The sequence below is a fragment of the Vicugna pacos genome, chromosome 7 (genome assembly GCF_048564905.1).
Source record: "Vicugna pacos chromosome 7, VicPac4, whole genome shotgun sequence".
NCBI classification, from domain to species: domain Eukaryota; kingdom Metazoa; phylum Chordata; class Mammalia; order Artiodactyla; family Camelidae; genus Vicugna; species Vicugna pacos.
This window is the reverse complement of record NC_132993.1, coordinates 70,654,874-70,673,627: the sequence shown is the minus strand read 5'-3', so window position 1 is coordinate 70,673,627 and position 18,754 is coordinate 70,654,874. Positions and strand designations below refer to the sequence as shown.

At 33.0% G+C, this 18,754-nt stretch overlaps 1 protein-coding gene across 4 annotated transcripts in view; it reads right to left on the bottom strand.

The window, feature by feature from the left end:
* Positions 1-18,754, bottom strand: part of CACNA2D1 (calcium voltage-gated channel auxiliary subunit alpha2delta 1) — a 420,595-nt gene that overhangs the window by 50,273 nt on the left and 351,568 nt on the right. For 3 of the 4 annotated variants that reach the window (XM_072965120.1, XM_072965122.1, XM_072965123.1), the window contains exons 13-19: positions 15,576-15,654; positions 14,652-14,701; positions 13,419-13,508; positions 9,349-9,426; positions 7,378-7,452; positions 7,019-7,093; positions 130-201 (exon numbers count right to left, since the gene is read on the bottom strand). In XM_072965120.1, coding sequence (XP_072821221.1) covers positions 130-201; positions 7,019-7,093; positions 7,378-7,452; positions 9,349-9,426; positions 13,419-13,508; positions 14,652-14,701; positions 15,576-15,654 — 519 coding nt within the window. The remainder of the gene's footprint in view (positions 1-129; positions 202-7,018; positions 7,094-7,377; positions 7,453-9,348; positions 9,427-13,418; positions 13,509-14,651; positions 14,702-15,575; positions 15,655-18,754) is intronic. The other variant, XM_072965121.1, reaches the window with a different exon arrangement.

The window sequence follows — 18,754 nt, the reverse complement described above, 5'->3', positions numbered from 1 at the left end:
TCATCTTTGTGTATATAGTGCCTGCCCATAGAGAACCAACACAATGAAGCTGCTCAACAGATACTTATGGACTGAATCCCAGCATCTCACCCAAGGGTATTATTGTTCAGGCCAACGGACTGCACTCACCTCCACTTTAATATCATTCTCTAATTCTGCATCGAGGAAATCCAAAGTTACTGGCTCCTGAGATTTGGGGTTCTACACAGGAAGATAATAATTAAGCACACATGGCATTATAAAATGATGCTGTACATAGATTAACATAATGGACATTTACATATGACATTCATGCCACAAAAGTTACCTACCTAAGATATATTAAAAAGCTGACTAAATAACTGTAAAAAGGTATATATTCTTTCATATACATTTTAAAATAATAATAAGTAGGCTAGAAAACTGAGATTTAAGAGCAGCAGACAAATTTTAATTAATCACCAACTGAAGGCAGTTTTGAATGCTGTGTTAGGTAGTACATTTTTAATCACGACCCACTTACACTTTTTTTCTTTAACTGGGATGTGAAAGGAGCAAAATACAGCTATATGGAGAACATATTTGACAATAAAACAAAGGCAACGTGTAACTAATACACATTCTTTACTTGTATTCCGTAAAAAGTGAGAAATTACACGAGGGACACTGTTTTAAAACTTTGCTAAGCAAAACAAACTCTTCTCAGTTTATTCTTCCTTCTTAAAATGCATACAGATGCACGTTTGCTTCATGTATCTGAATCTCAGGGATTTTGCATTATGCTTCAGTAAGTCAAATTAGGTCAACTTTACAAAATGAAACTTGTGGCCAACACTTAGAGATTTTTATAAAGACTAGCCACTGTAACTGACGTCTAACTAGACTAACAACCCGTAGCTTCACTAGACACTGTTTTCCTGCTTAAACATCTCCTACTACTGGTTCTTGCTCGTGTGTAATAAGTTAAAATTCACTATGGAACAAGCAAATTATTTATTTATATAAACACATCAAACGAAACTGTTAATCTGAGAAATTTACCTCATATGCCAATCATAAAATAAGGGCATCAAAATATCTGATAAACAAAAATACACTATTCTCTGATATCACTTACAAAATAACGTAAAATGCCACAGAATTTCAAAGTTCACTAGACTATAAAATTACACTAGCTGTCTACATTTTACAGTTGCAAAATTCCAGAAAGTGGATTTTTAATGCTTACTAAAATAAATGCCATCAAAAGATAACCAATTAGACAGAAGTAATAAATACAACTTATGCTACATTAGTGCAAAGTCAATGAAGTTTTACCAATTTCAGTCTCAGACTCTTCAAAAATATATTCAGATCATCATTATTTTAAGCACTATTGTAAGAGGGCTGATTACTCAAGTCAATACCAGTAATTAAACATGTATTACAATTAAACATATCTTACTTATCTCAAATGCTGAATGGCACAGTATATATGACATATATTGGTTTCATAATTATGACAAAAATGCCCTTGAAATTACCTGAAAATATGACTACCATGAGTTTAGATACATGGGCATTCTTAAAGGCAAATTGAAAACAATATCAACCATGCCTGGCACTTTAATTTAAAACATATTCACTGCTTATGACCTTGATATCTGGATTCCAAAGTTTCTTAAATATTGAAAATAAGTATTAGATTATTCAGTAGGTGAAAATACTGATCACTGTTAGACAGCATCTTACTGGCTCAGATGAAAATACTCTTCTGAAAAGTAACAAATTTCATAAGAAAATAAAAGCCAGTACTGACAATAATTCTAGTGCTCTCTTTAAAAAAACCACCCTGAGAAAGTCTTTATCAAAAAGACACTCTAAAGTTGACAGTATTATTCAGAATTGCTTACAGCCCCGTGAAATACATTATTTTCACACAAACAGCCTAATATCAGCATTAAAATTTTAACTCACTGCAAAACAAAGTCAAAATACTCAAAATGATAAAATAAAAGCATAAATAAGATTATTATCTTACATGCAAATGGATAATGCATAGCATGATCAGACCCAAACAGCATGCATGGAGGAGGCATTATCAGCAGCAATTGGCATATGAAGATCATGTCCCAATCCAACATAAAAAGACACAGAGAGGAAAAGGAAATCATAAAAGAAAAATGTCAATGCATAACTTGTACTTTTTAAATGGCAATCTGGCTGACCATTTCTTTGAAAGACCATCCTGGGTACAGTGGCTAAAAAATTTAAAAGCAAGACTTCTCATCAGAAAGCACCAAGAAAGGCTGGGGAACCAGAATGCACTCTCTGCACTCCTGATACTTTTGTTGCACGTACATATCTAACAATTCTCATTTGCAATATTTCAGTACCAACTGATATAATGACTAGACCATTTGTGCAACTAAAATAAAAGGCAGAATGCAATGTTTTCAACATTTAAATACAAATAATTAGCAGTTAGTAGTATCAAACATACTACATAGTTCAAAACGGTATTTTCCACATTCAGGAGTCTTGTGTGGTTGCTAGTTTGCCATTTGGAGTTTCCTTAGAAGGAAGACAAAAATAAACCATTTTTCAGGTTGTTTGCTCTTAAATTATATCACAATAGTTTACATGCAATATTGGAAAGTACTGCAAAACTAAACATTCACTAAAATGAACATGACTGCAATGAGTATAATTTGAGATGATACACAAAAAGAATCATGCAAGAGTAACATAAAACAATGCAATGAATCAAGAAAAGACATAAATATAATTTTAACCTCTACAAGAATGATAAAAGACATGAAGACTTGCAACAACATGAAATTCAGATGGATACAGAATTCTGCAGCTAGAAGGGAACTGAGGCTTCCACTGACCCACTGGCCCCGCACTGTAGAACCACCTGGGAAGCTTTAAACTATTCTGAAACCTGGGCCCCCTCCCTGGTCAAATTAAATCAGAATTTTCATGACATGCAGCTGGGGATCCATATACATATTTAATTTCCTAGGTGACTATACCATGGAGGGTAGAAAGCAATGATTGGTTCAACATTCCTGCTTTTCATAAAACGAAACTGAAGCACTATGGGGTGGAGTGACCTACTCAAGGATGTAGTGTTGCCTGGGAGTAAAACAAACTGGAATTCAGTTCCACTACTTCGTAACTTCATGATCTCTTCTTACTATACCACCTCTCCATTATAACATCATCAACTTCTTAACAGAAATGATACGCTTACATATAAAACCTCAGGTCATATTGAACTTTTTTCGAAATTCTGAAAAGCTCTTACTAAACTCTACTCAACCGTAGGAAGTAGCCGTTTATGCTGATTATTTTCATTGTACTTACAGAAATATGCATATGTAGGATAATGTTTACAGAATGCAGCAAATGAAGGGGAGATTTTATGATGAGCTTGCTGCAAAGGCAGTATTTATTTGCAATTTCGGACTTTCCAAATTAGCTAAAGGGAACTTTCTCCAACCTCTAATCCAAAGATGCACTCTTACAGATCTTGGCTTCAGTCGTGTGGCTTACAGGAACTATCACATCAGAATTCCATTTTATCCCCACCAAGAAGTTAATTTTACAGGCAGATTGTTAGGATTACATGGATTTGACACTAATCTCCAAGTATTTAATAACCAATTTATTTTCAGAAGCCATTTCTTTATGATTGCTCTGATTGTTAACATTATTACATAATAGGCCAGCAATCTTTAGTTAGCACAAGCGTACCCTCTGCCATCATTAATAACATTTTTGCTCTAGTTTGCTGAGAAATATGCTCATCTCCATCTCATGCTCTAGAAGCTCGGTATCAGGAAAAAGGTGGCATTAATCATATGCTTTTAGGAAGAGAAGCTTAATCTCAACTCTGATTGAGCAAATTTGAAGGCACCGCTAAGTTCACTCACAGTTACCTGAACATTGGGTCTCCTTTTTCTTAAATTAATTGTTGGTGCACCTACACCAATAGGCTGAAGCAACAAAGAGATGGTAATTCACCCTACTACATACCGACATAGGGAAGGGTTACAGCCTACCATCACTTTCCGTCAGGTATTCCCTTGAGTAGAAACAGGTATCATACAGTTCGCGATGAGTCAATACATAAAACAAAAGCTTAAAAATACTTTCCGTGAATAAACAAATGCAATGCTAGTAAAAATACTCAAAAATTTTTTAGCAAAATGACTAATATTTTCCTTTTATTGCTAGAAAAAAAAGTGACAAAGTAGGAAATGAGACAGATGATTTGTCTCAGACAACTTTTATGCTGATTTAAAAAACCACAAGATTTTTTAGAAGTTACATGATTTGAAACTGTAAAAAGATAAATATTATAGGAGATTGAAAAGTCTTGATCTTAAACCCTTAAAATTTATGCCTGTGTTAGTTATACCACATGTTGAATCTCTGAAACAAATGGAGAATTCAATCGTAACACTTTAGGTTTCTTTAAAATACTGACTTCTACAATGTAAACTGTGCATAATTTCCTATACAATAAATAGTTCTTAAGATTGATCAAAATGAGGTATCTAATAAAGATACTTAATCTAGTTATTTCTATGAAACAAAATGGAAGAAATCAAAAACGCATTTTGGAATGAAGGAGGCTACGTAATTTAGCATCTGTCAAAATGTGGTCATGGTGGAGACACTACACTTTGAGAAGATAAGTAATAACTATTTCCTTAGAAAATTCATATGCAAAAGGTTACATAGCTACTTTGTTTTCTGATATTCTTGGCTTTAGGACATTTGTTCTGCCTTCTATAACCTACAAAATTTTACTGAAATACTTTGAATTAAAATTACACTTTCAAGAAGAAACCACAAGACATTCAGCAAACATTGCTTGCATAACATTAGACTTTGACCTTATTAAATGATATCGGGGACTGTAGAACATAGCATTATTTTCCTTTAAGTCTATGGGTAAATCTTGGATGAAAAAATTATGATTACTCTTGTTAGTATACTACTATAACCACATTGGTCCTTTGTATTTGCCAATTTCTAAGGCAACTGTCTTACACTCTATCATCCTTTATCAGGTTCTTGTATCCATCTGCATAGCAGGCACCGTCACCCACAAAAACAAATTATAATATTTAATCTGTTAATAATGAGCATTAACAGGTATATTTATTTCATAAGCATGAGTTTCAGTAAAAAATCATACACTGATTGTTCAAACATTTTTTTTAATTTTCAGTGGTTTTCTAGAACAATATTTTAAAAGTTTTTCTATTATATACTTGCCTTTAATAATTTCCTATATATAAAACAAAGGGAAAGCTAACATAACCCTGAAGAAACTCAACTGGACTTTAATACAGATTTCTAAAGAATTTATATTTTCTTTGTAACTTTATGAATTTTACTGAATTGATTATTCCAAATAGGAACCAAATATATGCTAATACCATTCAAACAGTAATGAAATACTTTCTACATAAATATTTATTTGTACAAAATGTAGAAAAGAGGAAAACTTTTCCAAATAATTACCTCTAAATGATGGATTTATATATATATGTATACATACACATTCTACATGCATTATTCTTTTTTATTATTTTGTCTATGATGTATTTTCATTCCTTCTGGGGAAGGAGTTAAGACCTACAGTCATAAAATACCCAGCTACAAAAAGTAGGGGTCCTTTATACCCTTCAGCACATTACATTAGTATTGCTTTTAAATCACTTTACTTATGGGAATATACTTTAAAATCCACTGGACATGGACACAATAATATTGTACATTTTAAAACTCTTCAACAAACTTAAAAGAAAAAGCTGTTCTATTTTGGAAACATAGAATGATTAGTCAGTCATCAACAACTCTATTAAGAGGAACTTACCATGACATGTTTTTAAAGAGCTGTGATAGACTAATAATAATGTGAAAAAAGGCTTATACCACATTTATAACAAAATAACAACTTGAAACGTAATGCAGGGTGATCAGCAGCTACATACGACTAGCAAATATTTAGACCATGATGGATTTTATATGGACATAGCTTCCAAAGTGAAAATTGCAATACAGATACTAACTATAACCATTCAATATGTTTTTACATTCAGTCTCAATGGTTCTTAATTCTTATTTTTTTCAACAGTATTTACTGACTCAGCTTTGTGTGTCTCTGTGTATTTATGTGCACATACTTGTCTGTGTCCTAACATATCACTAACAGTAACTATCAGTGAGTGGGGAGAAGGAAATAGTGTGCATAAGTGCACATATGTTTCCCTCCAGCGTGGCATAAAGCATCCTTAATATTACCTCCAAAGTTAAACAATAACTCAAAGATACTTATAAATTACAATTATAACAGTTTATACTAATTTTCCCTCTAGATAAATAAGTTCCACCCTACCTTGAAGCAGTAATGAAAAGGGAAATGGGTTGCATGAGATGTTTACGAAAATATTTTATATCTGGGAAAACAGGCATAAAGATTAGGATTAAATGGTTCCTGTATCGAATTTTATCACCTCCATATACCCTACAGTTAACAAACTCTTCCCATTTCTGAAGCCCATCCCAATGAGTTTTACTTATTGAATTTCATGCGTATCTTTATAAGCTTGCTTGGAAATACAAAGAAAAACACTCTGGGAAATGGAAAGGAGAGAGAATTACCAGCAGAAATGGCCTATGCATAGAGGAACATTAATAACATTACCAGGTTCACACCTATCCAGGGAATCTCCTTCACGACCTTACAGCCTTAATCAAAGTACCAAATAGGATGCGTGAGACTCAGGCACAGGAGGTGATAATGGCTGCCTTTGAGATATGAATATTGGTTAGCTAAATTGGTAAGAGAAAATGAAAACTGCTTTCACACCCTTCATATATTATAAACTGTGGCCTTGTCATCTACGAACATTACAGACATAATGTTCCTTTATACACAGTGCTATATATTGAATTTCAAAATGATGACCCTATTAAGAACAGTAATCATTACTTTCACAGAACACTAATCACTCTAAACAAATTATATACATACCTTTGGCTGAAGATTTGGATGTAATAAAACATAACCATTAGGATCAATTGCAAAATAATAGCCATTGGGACACAGCTGAAAACCATAAGAAAAAAAAAAAAACTTTTAAGATTCCTGAGTGGTAATCACAAATACACACTCTTTTAAAGAAAAAAATTCTTAACTATGTATTTTAAGGCATAAAGAAGGATAACATGGTATCACTATATTCTTTACACATTCTTCTTAATATTTCATTCTTTTAATATTTACATAACTGCACATAACTTTCAAGAATAACTTAAGTGCTTTAGGGACAAGCTAAATTAGTACAGAGTTTTAAAACAGATAAAATACCAAAGGAATACATTGCATCTTACTGTAAAACGTGGTGTTAGTCTTTTAATATCTTCCAAAGACACATCAACTCCCATCACACCAAGAATCAGCTGGTTCTATAAGATAGAGAAAAGGTGGTGTATTTTATATTAAACATTTACATATTTCTGCACAATTATATAACGTTCATCCTTTTACTTAACAATGGTTGAATTCCACAGCAGCTTAAATATATGTATGACTGAGACACTTTTGGTATCAGTTTGCAATGATTCTCAGCTTTGATTATGTTCCCACAACTTGAGCATCATTATTTATCTTACAAAGTGAAATCTGGATGATTAAAGCTAAAATATAAAAGATATATGAAATTTTCAGTTTGATATTTTATATTCATTACCCCTAATATTTATTTTAATTGCTACTGTACAGGCAGCAGCTATAGGTGTGTGTTTGGGTATATGTGTGTGTATGTTGTGTGTGTGTGTATGTGACTGTAAACTGACTTTGTGGTGTCCTATGATTAAGAAATCACAAAAATGTCCATCTTATTTAGTCAGTATGAAATGAGCAAACAATGGAATTTTGCTGCTTATAATATCTGTGTATATGTAACTCTCCTGAGAAGTAAGTGACCTTACTGCTAATAAAATAGCAGAAATTCTCAAAACACTGTTTCTGGTTGCTGCTAACTTCTCAATATCAAACAATGAGTACCATAGTATTAGTTACAAATCAAAAGATCATGTGGTAAATTGCTATCATATCTCCTATGGGACACGAAGATGGAAATTATGTTAAACTTTGGAATCAAGAATTGTTGTCTTAATTGTATATATTATAAAACAAATCAGAAGTTATAAAAAACCATAATGGATTTGTCAACAGTTATTATAAGAACACTTTGAACACCATGGAGGTGTACAGAGAACCAGAAACTTTTGTCAACTATGCTGTTTTCCCATTAACCAACCCTCCTCTGAGCGCATCCCAGACTTAAGCAACACCTTAGACAGTCTATACGAGGAGTTGGAGACTTACTCTTCTATGAGTTATGGTACTTAGAATTGACATATTTAACAATGGCAATGGGCCCCCAAAAAGGAATAACCAAAGTTTTCTATGGCCACAGTATTAAAATAAGTTCAACTAATATTTATAATAAGTGAAAAAAGAATGCTTAAGTACAACACTTCATCATATCATAAACTGGAAATAAACTTCCCTCAACTCAGGAATATCAACCAAACTATAAAATGAGTACTTAGTATTAAAAAAAAAACTTAACTTCCACATTTTAAAATTCTTCCTAATGCAAGCTAAGAAATGGGAATGGAAGCCTACTTTTACATCAGAAGTATTTTTAAAAGTGAGGGAGTTAGTAAGTGCAGGATACATATTTTTCAAAATTTTCAAAAGTTTACCTTGGTAGCATCTTAATACATTAACAATATTACTGGTGCTACAGAAATCAAGACATTTTTATGAAACTCATTAGGTATTTTCCTTGAATCTTAAACAGCCGAAAAAAAATAAAGAGAACTATTCATTTAAATCGGATCCTTAAGTTACATGACAGTTAAGAAAACCACTGTTTACGAGTTAGAAGAGGAGCACTTGTATAAATGTCCCTCTATATACCTGATGCAAACATCACCATGGGTTTTTTTCCTTTAGATTTCTCTCTCTAAACTCCAGAATACCTCAGATGCATTTGAAAATGTACCCACAAAATACTGCCCATTTCTCATATAATTACTCCCAGAGTTTGACCTTCTGTTCTCATCAGGTCCCAGTTAAACAGAGTCAAGTTGAATCTTGGCTCTGGGGAACAGAGACCTTGACCTGCGTTTCCTTTTTCCCAGGTGGTTATCACATACGCAGCTGTTGCCTTTTAATTCTGTCCTCACGAGACAGTTTCATTGTATGTATTTCCTTATAGAAGTATCTTATCCACACTGAGCTTCAACGTCATACTTTATCATTATTAACTTTATCAATTAACTTTTAACCTTTAAGTTCGTCTTATTTTCATTTTGGCCCGTTATGTTGAAGACCGGAAGAGTTCCAGTAATGACAAGTCCCAGCTCCTAAAAATAGATTGGGAAAAAAGGCCCATCACAATTACTATTTCAACTCTGTCATTCTGCATTAGTCTTCAGTATCTGACAGCGCATTTTATGGTTACTTTATAAAGAGCCACAAAAATTAGTAATTAATGTTGAAAGCTTATTTTTTAAAAAATCAACAAAAGTATTTCACAAATAAGCTAGACCTAGTAGGCAGATCTTTAAGCATGGAACATCGAAAATACTCTTAGCAGAGCACTGCAAATCACTTTCAAAATCAAAGGACACTACACATTTCAGTAACCCTGCCCCTCCACTCTTTTTTTCACAGTGAGTGATAGTCCACCTAATATTAGCGGCATCCATGAGGAGAGGGTGATATTAAAATATTGTTTCAAACGATTGATTCACCCTTCTTTCTTGTAGCTTCATTCTTATTTTTTTTCCCCATGCCCTAGGCCACAGGCTTCTTGCTGAATCAAAGATGTGTAACAGAATAATGTTATAAACAGAAAAAAACATGCTATTGATATTACATTTCTGGGATATTCTAGGTAAGCACTATGATGCTCAAAAGAAGAACACTGTTCCCAAAAACTCTCCAAAATGAATAATACTTTTTGATGAAGTAAAATGATGCAGATAAGACAACTGCAAGCATCACATATGACAGTCTAGTCATGAAGCAGTTTAGTATAACAAATATGACATACTATTAATCAGCATATAAATAATTACGTATGTTACATGAATCCATGGAGAGTAGTTGGATAAACTGATTTTCAAGTCAGAGGTCGCTTTTTTATTACTGCCATCTGCAGCAATTATATTTCTTTTACTATCATTTCAGGTCAAAACAACATTTTTTACCAAAATCACTTTTTAAAATAATTTTTTTAATTACTGTTCAAAAATTTGATTTAGCTGAGAAAATATTAGTAATCTTTTTAGGAACAATGACCTCAAACCTCATGACGCCTATTCTAATTCTAAACACTGCATGGTCTCGTAAGAAAAATGTCCTATGCGGTGATTTATTATTAATGATACATGTGAGAAGCTCAAACACAATGGGAACAGAGTTAGTGCAGAAGGACCATCTTAGGCTATAAGCAGAACAAGGTATCAAATTGTTTGGGACCAAGGAAACTAAGGAAACGACTACGGTGATATACATGTTGGTTCTCTATTTAGTCCTAAGGGAGAACATGTGACCATGAAAACATCCTTAATGAATATGCAAATTAATATTCACAATGAAAAGTTTCCACCTCAATAAAGTCAGATTATAGATAATTCATATACCCAGTATCCAAGATCCCAAAATCCATGGATGCTCAAGTCCTCTCTACAAAATGGGTAGTATTTGCATGTAACCCATGCACATCCTCCTATGTACTTCAAATTATCTCTAGACTACTTATAAGACCTAATACAACGTGAAGGCTATGAAAATTATTGTAAATACAGTGTAAAACTTATATGAATAGTTGTCGGTTCCTGGCAAAGTAAAGCTTTGCTTTTTATAACTTTCCAAAAATTATTTTCCTGAATATTTTGAATCTGCAGTTGCTTGCACCTGCAGACATGGGACTCCTTGGATATGGAGGACCAACTGTATATCCACATGCAGTTTTAAAAATGGTAGCATTTAAAAAAGGTGTACATGGATGCAATAATTTTCTTTGCATCACTTTGACATTAATACCTAATGTCATAATTTGCTTCTACATATGGTAACGTGTGCCATAAAATGAGATACTAGGCTTCTAACAGACAGAATTATGGATGAACTCACTGGTGCCTAACTTTCATTTTCTTTCCTGTTCATTAAGCAGACCAAAAACCTTTACCCTATTCTTAAGAACTGAGCAAGTCTCTACAGATTTAAAAAGAGAAATAAAACAAGATATTTGATATTTATTTCCTAGAATGCAACTCTTTTCATCTTCATCTCTCTCTTTGTGTACAAAAAACCTTATTTCATCTCTCCAATAAAATGAACCCTCCAGCATACTGTCCAGTCTTGTTCTGCTCTTGTCTCCCACTATCTCCAAAAGTGATGGAGGTATCTGTCATTCTTTCCATAAAACCAGCACTTCTCCAATTTTCTTACTGCACCCTCTTTCTGCAATTTCATTACTCATCACCAACTGTACAAACCTTACCTAGACTCATATATTTAGCTAAAATAATACCATCTTTCTTTTTTTTTTTAAACCATCTTTTTAACCTGACTCTATTCCATTCCCACATATATGGGCTTCTTGTTTTTTTTTTTTTTTTTTAAATTCCAGAGCTCCTATCATCTTTCTCGTTATATTTATCACATTTTGTCTTGGGATATTTTTACTTTTTTCTTGTTAATATAACTTAATTTCACTAGTATATATTTTGATTCTGCTATGCACAGAGATTATAAACAAATACTGAGAATTAAAAGTTGGGTCACTTTTTATTCTCAAGTCAGTAAAAACACTGTTCTCTGTATTCACTGACTAGCCACTTCATGTGCCTCATTTGTTTTCTTTTTTTTTTTTTTAATTCGTTTCTGCTTGTAGAACAGCATATTTAGAACCAAAATCTTTTCCTACTGTCATCTGTGCTATCAGTAAGAACCTTAGCAACAATGCAGACATGCTGGTTAATGAACTTCTGGTCATAGGAAACACAGTAGGGCACAGTTATTGACTCGTCCTATCACACTGTCCTGTGATGGATTTGGATATGTGAAACATTTTGACCACAGCTTTGGATGACCATGTGACCTTAAATAAATATGTGATGTCAGGAAGGAACACTGCACAGTAATTTTAGTTAGGGCTTGAGGTAAGCAAGCTTCACTTTATCTTTCTTAGCATGCAAGGATGCTGCTAACAGTGCCTATTTTTCTTCTAACTTCCTGTATATGTTTGTTCTACAAGAACCAAATGATAAGTACTTCTAAATGGATTGCATTCTGCCCTTCGGGTTCATCACTGCATTCAGAAAAGGAGTATCAGCATATAATTGAACTCCAAGTAGGAAAAGGGGTTACTGAATCAGCATTTACTTTTCAGGACTTAGTATTTTAATTCTTCAGTAAAATTGTTAATATCTTCCCATCAAGTTAAGTATATGAATACATCTTAGGTATGGATAATTACTATTTATAACTTTATACGGTGTGTGTGTGTGTGTGTGTGTCTGTGTGTGTGTGTGTGTAGATTTGTGCATGGTGGGATGGGGAAGTTTAACAGCATCCCTGGTATCTGCTGATTAGATGCCAACAGCAACCCCTCCCCTTTACAGTCATGAAATCACTAATATCTACAGATATTCCCAAATGACCTGAGAGGAAAAAATCACCCTCAGCTGAGTACCGCTGCTTTACAATGTGATGGAATACCTATACTAAAGTTTCAGCTGTGCAGTGGACAACTTAACATGTTTTTGTTACTTCACACCAGATTCGATCACTTCAGTAGCCTGTTTCCATAAATATTTGGGGTTGAATTTTGAGCAAGAAATTATCTACCAAGAGGTGATTAGGTTTGGGATTGCTGTAGGGTAGGATAAGATATTTGTTTAGCTAATTGCACGTTATCTATGAGGTTTTTTGAGTCTGGTTTGAGTGACTGAGGCTACACATGCTTTTGCTAGCTGAACCCTACTTTAAAAATACTTCCTTCACAATTCTCATTCTAAATTTGCAGTAATAGGTACCAATTCATGTGAGTTTAGTATTTTTTACATAAAAATTCAAAAAGTTATCAAAATGCCCTTCAAATCTAGATTCAGGGTTTGAAATTCCACATTCTCAGCCGCAACTAGAAGATAACACTTTACATTTGTTGTTTCCTATTACACACAAGTCTAGGTTTTTATGTAAATGTCTAAATTCCAGCAAAGGAGGTTGTGATAGAAGAAATTTTGAGAAGGTTTAGCGAGAGGAAAAGAGAAATGTAACATAGAAAGAGGCAGAATTCAGTCATGTGCTTTTGTTATGAGTCTTTGGTTGAAGAGCCTCTTACCAGTGCATCCAGGTACACATTTGTCCACTGCACTTGCTTGGCTTTGTCTCCTGCTAAAACCATTGGTCTTCCCAGAACATCCAAATATTCCTATTTATAGATATATTAAACAAAGTTAAGTGGTTGAAAAGCAGGAATCCTATGTTAGAAAGTCTCCACGGAGAAAAAGTTATCTAAGTTAAAAGTGAAAAATGAAGATGGAATCTAAATTATTAAGAGAATAAGTATATAACCATTCAATTCCTACTTTGGATACTCTATAAATGGAATGTCTACATACTCAGAATCAACAATATTTGACTTATATTATTTACACAATGTATCTACTCCAGTTTTTTTCAAGTAACAAAACATTCTCTTTCTGAGCTATAGCCAACGATAAGTGAAATACATTCTTTGTGAATCGTTCTATGTTAATCTAAACTATTTAAGGCTCTGTGATTTACTGTATGGAATTGTACAAATTTGAAATAATAAAGCAATCACATACTTGTTTTCATATCCGAGACTGTTTGGCTGAAATTCAAAACTACATTTAAACATATCAAAAAATAAATGAAGTACTGTGCCAAATCTAGACATCAGACTCTAATGCAGCTGCTGTTTCATTTCAAAATTCAATGCATTCAGTACTCATTTCCACAAATGCCATGTTACTTGTGCTAGATTTAGACTTAGTCTACTTTGTAGGCCCTCAATGATGTTTGAAATTGAGTAATAATTTTAAATAGCAAATTATGAATATTTAAAAATAATATATTTGAATTAACTTAATTGTTTCAATCTACCTAGTTCTCTAAGAAGCATGTTTTCAACTGAATGACTGTAGGAAAAATCATCCCTTTGTTGTAAATTGTAATAATTATTGTTTACTTTTCTATGTTGTACTTACAACTTGCAGAAACTCATTTAACTGATTTGCAATAGAATCAAGTTCAAATTATATGATGACATTGTTACTAAACTGATTTTATTTATTTTCTATGATTTTTCTACCATCGAGAAGAAAAACATACTCATATTTCTTTAATCTGAGTTTTGACTGTCTAAAAACACTTGGAACCTTAATAAAATAAAAAATAATACATTACCATGATACTCATCATTTTATACAAAAGTAACTTTATGAATTACTTATTCATTTTCACCTGTTTTCTCCACATATTGAGCATATTTAAAGCATAAAAGAAATAGCCTGAAAAAATAATTTAAACAAATTTTAAATACCCATACCTGAGTATTGATTCTTATTGCTCCAATGGACGGAATTTCATAATAATAACCTGCAATATACATATATACAAATTTATACATACAAATATTATAATAAAATAAAGGGCCATAAAATTATTTTATGGCTTTGTAGGAAAAAAGAGCATTTTTTCACTTATTACTGAACAAACACTAAAATCTCAATACCACTGATAAATACGGAAAATGTTTGATTGCTTTATGAGAAATTTCACTACATTTCTTAGACTGTATAATTATTTTTCTACAAAGCAGTCGGAAATCTAGTATTATTACATTTTTTTTCCATTGCAGACATTACTAACAATGCACAACGATGAGTATCTAACAATAATTACTTTTATATAAAATATTTGCCTAAATGTAACTGTCGGAATAGATTCAGTTTCTTTTTACTACAATGTGTTCACAGTTCATTTTTTAAATAACACTGTTTTTTTCCTGAGTATAAAGGAAATATCGGTTCACTACACAAAATCTAACTTACCTAGGTAGCAATGTATACGACATTTAAAAAACCAATATTTTATCCACTCAGGGAAAAAATGTACATATAATGTCATACTTTTGGATATCTAAGTTCTACATAACTCAGATATTCTTTCATTCATAATCCTTCACATAAGTTACGTTTGATAAGCTCATTAGTATCATTCAATAAGATGTACCCTTTTATGAATGTACAATACTATGATTAGATGTCTGAATTTTTCTGTAACATTATTGTCAGAGTTTCCTGTATGTGTGAGTTTTCTCCATAGAAAATATCTTCAGCATCTTTTTCTTGCCTCAGATCCTATAAAAATTAGCTACAACTTCAGTATTATAAATGATATTACCTAGAACTAACAACTGGCAAATTCTTCTCCTTATAATAAAATGTGGTCAAGTAAACAGATCCGTTACCTTTATTTTCACAGGCCATCCACTGAATAGGTCCTCTGTCATAATTATGCTGACCAACTGAAAATGTGAACACACGTACCTGGTGAATTAAAAAATAGGTAACCGTTAGGCTGCATAAAACTGAATTAAGTGGCAAAGCAAAAGAGCTAAAATAAAACATAAATAAAAGCATGTTTTCAGTTAATTAATGTGACTAGAACAACTGAAGCAAGTAAATCACTCAGGAAGGCATCAGAGAGAAACCACCTAATCTACTCTAGAGACGTCAGTTACTAAACTGAAGTCAATACTTGGGTGCCCTGTACCATAGCCCAATCCTGTGGCAAGACTGTGATTAAGGTTTCATTAGTAGAAATGGCATCTTTCAGGTTGGCCCCAACTTCACCTGTCTCACCTGGTAAAAACATATTATTTATACATCTAGTCACTGCAAAAAAAAAAAAAAGGTCCTATTTCATAGGTATGAGGTATTACAAAAATATATACAGAAAGGAGGTCATTATACTTTCAGTTGCTTAGGGTAACTATACTTAATGATAGTTTCACTACTTTCACGCTAGGGAAGTATTTAGCATGCACATGTATGATTATGATGTTAGTCATATTACTTACTTTCTACAAAAGATGACTAGTAAATACAAATGAATATTTTAAGTTCCTAGGGTATTTTAAAAGAATCAAAATATTGACTATTTCTAATATACAAATATTTGAAACTTCACTGGAAATATTTTTTAATTATAGTGATTTAAACACTCATTAGAAGCCACTGAATTTAAATAATACTATAAGGGTTTGGAAGATAAATTCAATGATATCAAGAAATATTTAATAAAGTGGCTGTTTAACATATACTGATTTTTACCAGTTTAGTAATCTAAGTAAATCAATACTCTAAGCTCAACATTTTAGCTTTTTCTCAAGATAAACAAGCAGAAAAACACTTTTCCACGAATTCACATTCTGGTTTGAACTATGTTAAGAGCTTTTCCCTAATTCATGTCGATTGACTGTTTGAATTGACATTTTCTAACTGTTTCGTCTGCTCCATCTTTTGCACATGACTGCAGAACACAAATCTCAAAAGAGACTTCACATCTGTTCTCTGTTCTTTCGCTGGTCTTGGCCACACAGAGCTCACATCATAACAATCCCTGCCCCAGAATGTACACTGGGGATGCTGCTGCTTCACTTGTAAAGTTTTACGTGAATCGCCCGTAAGTCGTATGGGATTGCCTTCGTTACACACGAGGCCATTTGGTGAACACATCAGAGTTTTAATCACCTCAGATTGTCAGGACAAACGACTGGTTCTAGGTTAACAGAAACTGGTGACTCCTACCCCTCTCTCTCCTATCCATCAAAATGCAAAATGCACTTTCATTTTCTTAAAATCTTCAATTGGGTCATTGAGGGGGTTTGTCTACGTATTTCAATGTACTGTTACTGCTCACATAGTTACACTGACTCCTAAGTGGGAATATTTTTAGAAACAGGTTGGCCACCCTACTGATAATTCAAGTCAACTTCCCTACCTTAAACAATTGTCACATGAAGTCAGAGCAGGGAAAAAACCCAGATGCTCGAGAAAGCTCTTGGGATCTCCTTCATAATGAACATTTGAAAGCAAGTCTCCAACTTTCAATTTTAAGCGCTGCTTTGTCTAGTTGTTCCTCCTACCACCACAGTGTTCTAGTTAAATGTTTTCCCTAAAATACTTTTCAGCACAAAGAAATAAGTGAATAAGACTAAATGAATTACTGTAACTACATCCCTGGAAGCCAAGTATTTCTAATAACATACAGGCTACTCTTAGACACATACCATGTGATTATTTTGACTGATGTTATTCATCAAGTAGTCCAAATAAACATAACTCAGCCAAAACACATACCAGTTTAAAAGAAATGAAAAAAAAAATTGTTGCCTTATTTGTTTTACTACAAAAGTTTTGCCTGATCCCCATGGTTTGCCTACATGGAGACCTCAGAGGTTGTCTAAGTTAAGGAATTCAGATTCACAGCTGGGTGTCAAAAGTGCACATTCTGTCACAATTAATTATAATTTCATAAAATTTTAATGCACACTAGGATTTTTCCTTCTCTTTTTGCACATCTTTCATATAGGGCCTTGGCTTTTGAACATTAGGCTGCATCAACTGATTTAATTATTCCCTAACAGCAAATGTATAATTTATATCTTTCCTCACTTTCTATTTGCCTTGCCATAGATAATTTTAAAGACACTATTTTTCTAAAACTTTCCTCCCAGTGGTTATGAAAATTTTAAGAATTACAAGTTCAACCTTTCTGTACGTTCTCCAACTGCCTTCCCATTACAACAGTTACAAAATCTTTCTAATATATCTAAGATGCTTACTTTTCTCTTGGTGGATACACATACATACACGCATACACATAAAACACATGCAAGTCTATATTTAATGACTTATGGATTATTTTAGAATTTTCTGAAATGATTTCATTAGTATACATTTGGCTCAGAAAATTTATTAGAAATCAGTCAAACTTTTAAATTCTTTACATGACAGTGAAAACACTCGACATAAATCTGATTTCAATCCCAGGAGTCATATCCACGCTGAATATGGCTTCGCTTTACACATTTTAGCTAATTACAATAGTAAGGATTTTAACTTCACTGATTTTATAAGCGGGTGTGATGCACACTTCATAGTGCACATCCACAAGGAACTGGTGAAATTTGGAAGATGATTTTTGCACCTTAACTTTCCACTTGCAGTTTTGGATAGTTTGGTTTCTCCTAATCCAAACACTGTATTACTGCCACCCTGTGGAAGAGTTATTCAACTAACTGTAAAATCCCAGATGCCAAATCCACAGAGATGACTGCTAGCCTCTCATTATTCTAAAGCTTTCCACTTCTTTCAGTTCACCACTCTTGCTTAGCCATCATTAGGGGGAAAGGGGAAAGACTTCTTCAAATATGCACAACTTAGAAATTATGGTAAATTGCATTTTCAAAGATGTATATTTTTAAAGTTCTTTTCTTGTTTAGAGTTCTTGTTAGTGTATTTACAAAGTTTTACAAAAAACAAATAAAATGACATAAAATAACTCAAAATACTCGTTAGGCAGTCACACAAGCTAAATATTTCATTTAGAGTCTCCACTAAGCAAATTACTTACTTTAAATCA